The sequence below is a fragment of the Eurypyga helias genome, unplaced genomic scaffold (genome assembly GCF_000690775.1).
Source record: "Eurypyga helias isolate BGI_N326 unplaced genomic scaffold, ASM69077v1 scaffold50980, whole genome shotgun sequence".
Taxonomy (NCBI): domain Eukaryota; kingdom Metazoa; phylum Chordata; class Aves; order Eurypygiformes; family Eurypygidae; genus Eurypyga; species Eurypyga helias.
Window position 1 is genome coordinate 995 of NW_010227323.1, and position 2,880 is coordinate 3,874.

The 2,880-nt window shown below is 43.6% G+C and overlaps 1 protein-coding gene across 1 annotated transcript in view; it reads right to left on the reverse strand.

The window, feature by feature from the left end:
* Positions 1–2,056: 2,056 nt before the first annotated feature.
* LOC104512677 (macrophage migration inhibitory factor-like) overlaps positions 2,057–2,880 on the reverse strand; it is a 3,989-nt gene continuing 3,165 nt past the window's right edge. The window contains exons 3-4 of the mRNA XM_010155741.1: positions 2,848–2,880; positions 2,057–2,123 (exon numbers count right to left, since the gene is read on the reverse strand). The exon at positions 2,848–2,880 is cut by the window's right edge and continues 13 nt beyond it. Coding sequence (XP_010154043.1) covers positions 2,057–2,123; positions 2,848–2,880 — 100 coding nt within the window. The remainder of the gene's footprint in view (positions 2,124–2,847) is intronic.

Here is a 2,880-nt window from a genome sequence, read left to right on the forward strand (position 1 = left end):
GTACAGTGGGAATTCTGGCAGCACAGGGACAAAAACTGGAGAGCAGTGTCACCACCGGTGAGGTGGCCTGCAAGGCCTAAAGGGACAGACCATGCTGGCCATGCTGCCACACAATGGGAAGACATCCACAATTTCATTCTCTCTTGCCCCCTTGACTAAGGAAGAAGCAGTGTGTACATCTAGAGATGTATCTTTAGAAGTTAACCAAATACCAGTGTGTATGTATGCACCCCTCCCTCACGTGATTGCTACACACTCATGCATTCATAATACATTTTCTCGATGCACAGCAACTGTTTTAAAATACAGTCACTTGTGATTGAAGTAAGAACAATGAAGAAATTTGTCTAAGAGCAAAAAAACTGAACGGTAAAAAGTTTTGCAGAAATGCACCAAAGAGCGTTCTAATGATGTGCCAGAGACAGAGGCAAGAAAAGCTTTTACATTCCCTGTTAGTATAAGGAATGTTAGGCTTTAATTGTACTTGTGCCATGAGGTACCTTAGGAGCACACATTTCATGGTTTGGATGCTCTAAGTCTAAAAGCATCCAGTATAGAAAGGCTCCAAAAGAAACATCGGGCAGGCTGAAACCTCGCCTGGAGGCTGACTGCAAATAGCAGGGCTGGGGCATTCACGGGGTGCAGTTGTACAGCCAAAACCTGATCACAGAGCAACTGGACCAGGGAAGGGGAGCCAGGAGAACACCAGAGAATGCTGGTGCTGTGGCTGCAGGAACAGGCAGAGGCAGCATGCTTTGAGCAGGTGGCTCTGTGCAGCCGGCAGATTGATTTCTGGTAAGGCAACTGCCTCTCCATGGAAGGTCCTGCTGTGTTTAGGGGCTTCATAACCATTCTTCACAAGCAATTCTGCTAAAAGACCACCTACCTCAGGTTGTGTCTTCCCTCCTTGGGCAGCTCGGCAAGGCATTAAGTGGAATGAAAAATATTTAATAACATATACTGTACTTAGATGCTAAATAGCATTTTGTTTCATGTGATTCACCAAAGCAGCTTTCATTTGTTATCTCAACAAAGCATTTTTTGCTGGTTGAGGTACAGGCTTGTGTTTAAAGACTGGCTACAAAGCAAAGCTGTGATAAGGACAAAATGGGATGTTCACAGTAGAGCTCAGAATAGGGGTGAGATAGGTTTGTTCTTCAACAACAACAACAACAACAAAAAGGCACAACACACCTAATTTCAGAGATTCAGGAAACAGATCTGTACCTAATCTTTCCATTTTGCTTTGGAAGCAAATACCCTTATTTGATCCAGGGCTTAAATAATAAATATTTATATGGAAATCTTCCTTTCATAATTAATTCATTACTTGGGTCTCTGGGAATGCCTCACTGTGCCTCTGACTCATTTTGAGCTGTGGTCTCATCTTCACTGTCACTGCTAATTGTTCAATGGATGAAAAAGGGAGGGCAGAACAGTGAACTGTGGGGTTTTCCACTTACTCCTCTGCCTATCCTGAGCCCTGGGAGACTCACACCACATGTGTTTCTGCTAAGCAGCTGAAGGTCCATGTAGTGATAGGATCTAAGGAGGACCTGGTCTGCAATCCATCCCTTCTAAATAAGGGCAATCATGTTTTTCCTCCTTTTGATGGGAGGGCTGTATGCCACAAGGATAACCACATCTATTGACTTAAATGTATTTTGAAACCAGGTCAAAATAGTTCTATTTAAATTTGACCAGGCTGTTGAACATGAACAGGGCAAAGGCATATCCAAATTGAGTGCTCATCTTCACACACAAGACTAAACTGTTTTAACAGAGGAAAAGCTTCTGTTAAGAATATTTTGAGAAAGCACCTTCCATCTCAACCACAGGCCTTTCCAGAATAACAAGACAGTCTCAGTCATAAGGGTCCTGCTGGGTTTTTACTTTTATTAGGCCTCAGCCAAGATGCTAAAACAGCATTGGGTAGAAGAAAAAAGGCACTGCTGGCTTTCACATTTGTGCCAAATACAGATAACATGGGTAGAACTGCAATGTTCACAAACCATGGTGAGGGTTCAGGAATCAGCTGCTACCACCCGAGGGCACCTCAAGCAAAGGTGGTGGTGTTCCAGCCCACATTGCCAGCACTGATGTCAAAGAAGCTGACACAGATCCTGAAAGGGAAGACAGACCCCTTTAGCTGCTGAGAGCAGAGTGCTGCAGGCTGGCCAGGTTGTTCTGAAGCACAACACACAGCCACACTATAAACTGTCCCGCAGAGCTTTACACTTCTCAGGCCCGCACTGCATCTCAGCAAGCAACACTTTGCTTTTGCAAATTCTGGCAGGCATGCTCAAGCACTGTGTATTCCATCATCCCTCTCTCCTCCTTCTTACTGCCTTGTCTACTTGCATTCTGGAGTTCCTGGTATTTTTCTGCTTCTTGTTTTAAGGAGATCTCAGGATGCTGTGTTTTATTTACAGTCATTTCTGAAGCAGATAAGCATACCTTCCGGAAAAGGACCAGAAATGCTTTTAAGTGAAAGCTTTTGTAATAGACCTCCACTGTACCCCACAGGCAGTAAGGAAATATTGGTAAATGTTACTCAGTTATCAATTTAGTAACATCAGGTTATTGTGTCTGTACCTCGGCTTTTGCACATACAGGGTCTGTGGGTACATGCCATGCGTAAGTCTCCATCATTTAAACTACAAGAAATTTTACACCTTCTGGGCATTGGATTTGTAGCTCGTGCAATTGCTCCCTTCCTATTTTTAATTGAGGAGTTGACTTGGCCTTTAGCCTCTGCAAGTAGAATGTTAATAGAAGAACACCAAAGGACAAGCCTGGGATTAAGAGTTTTAACAATCTGTGGAAACTCATGTCAGACAAGTTCACCTATCAAATGGTATTTTCAGCTCTTTGTTCAGC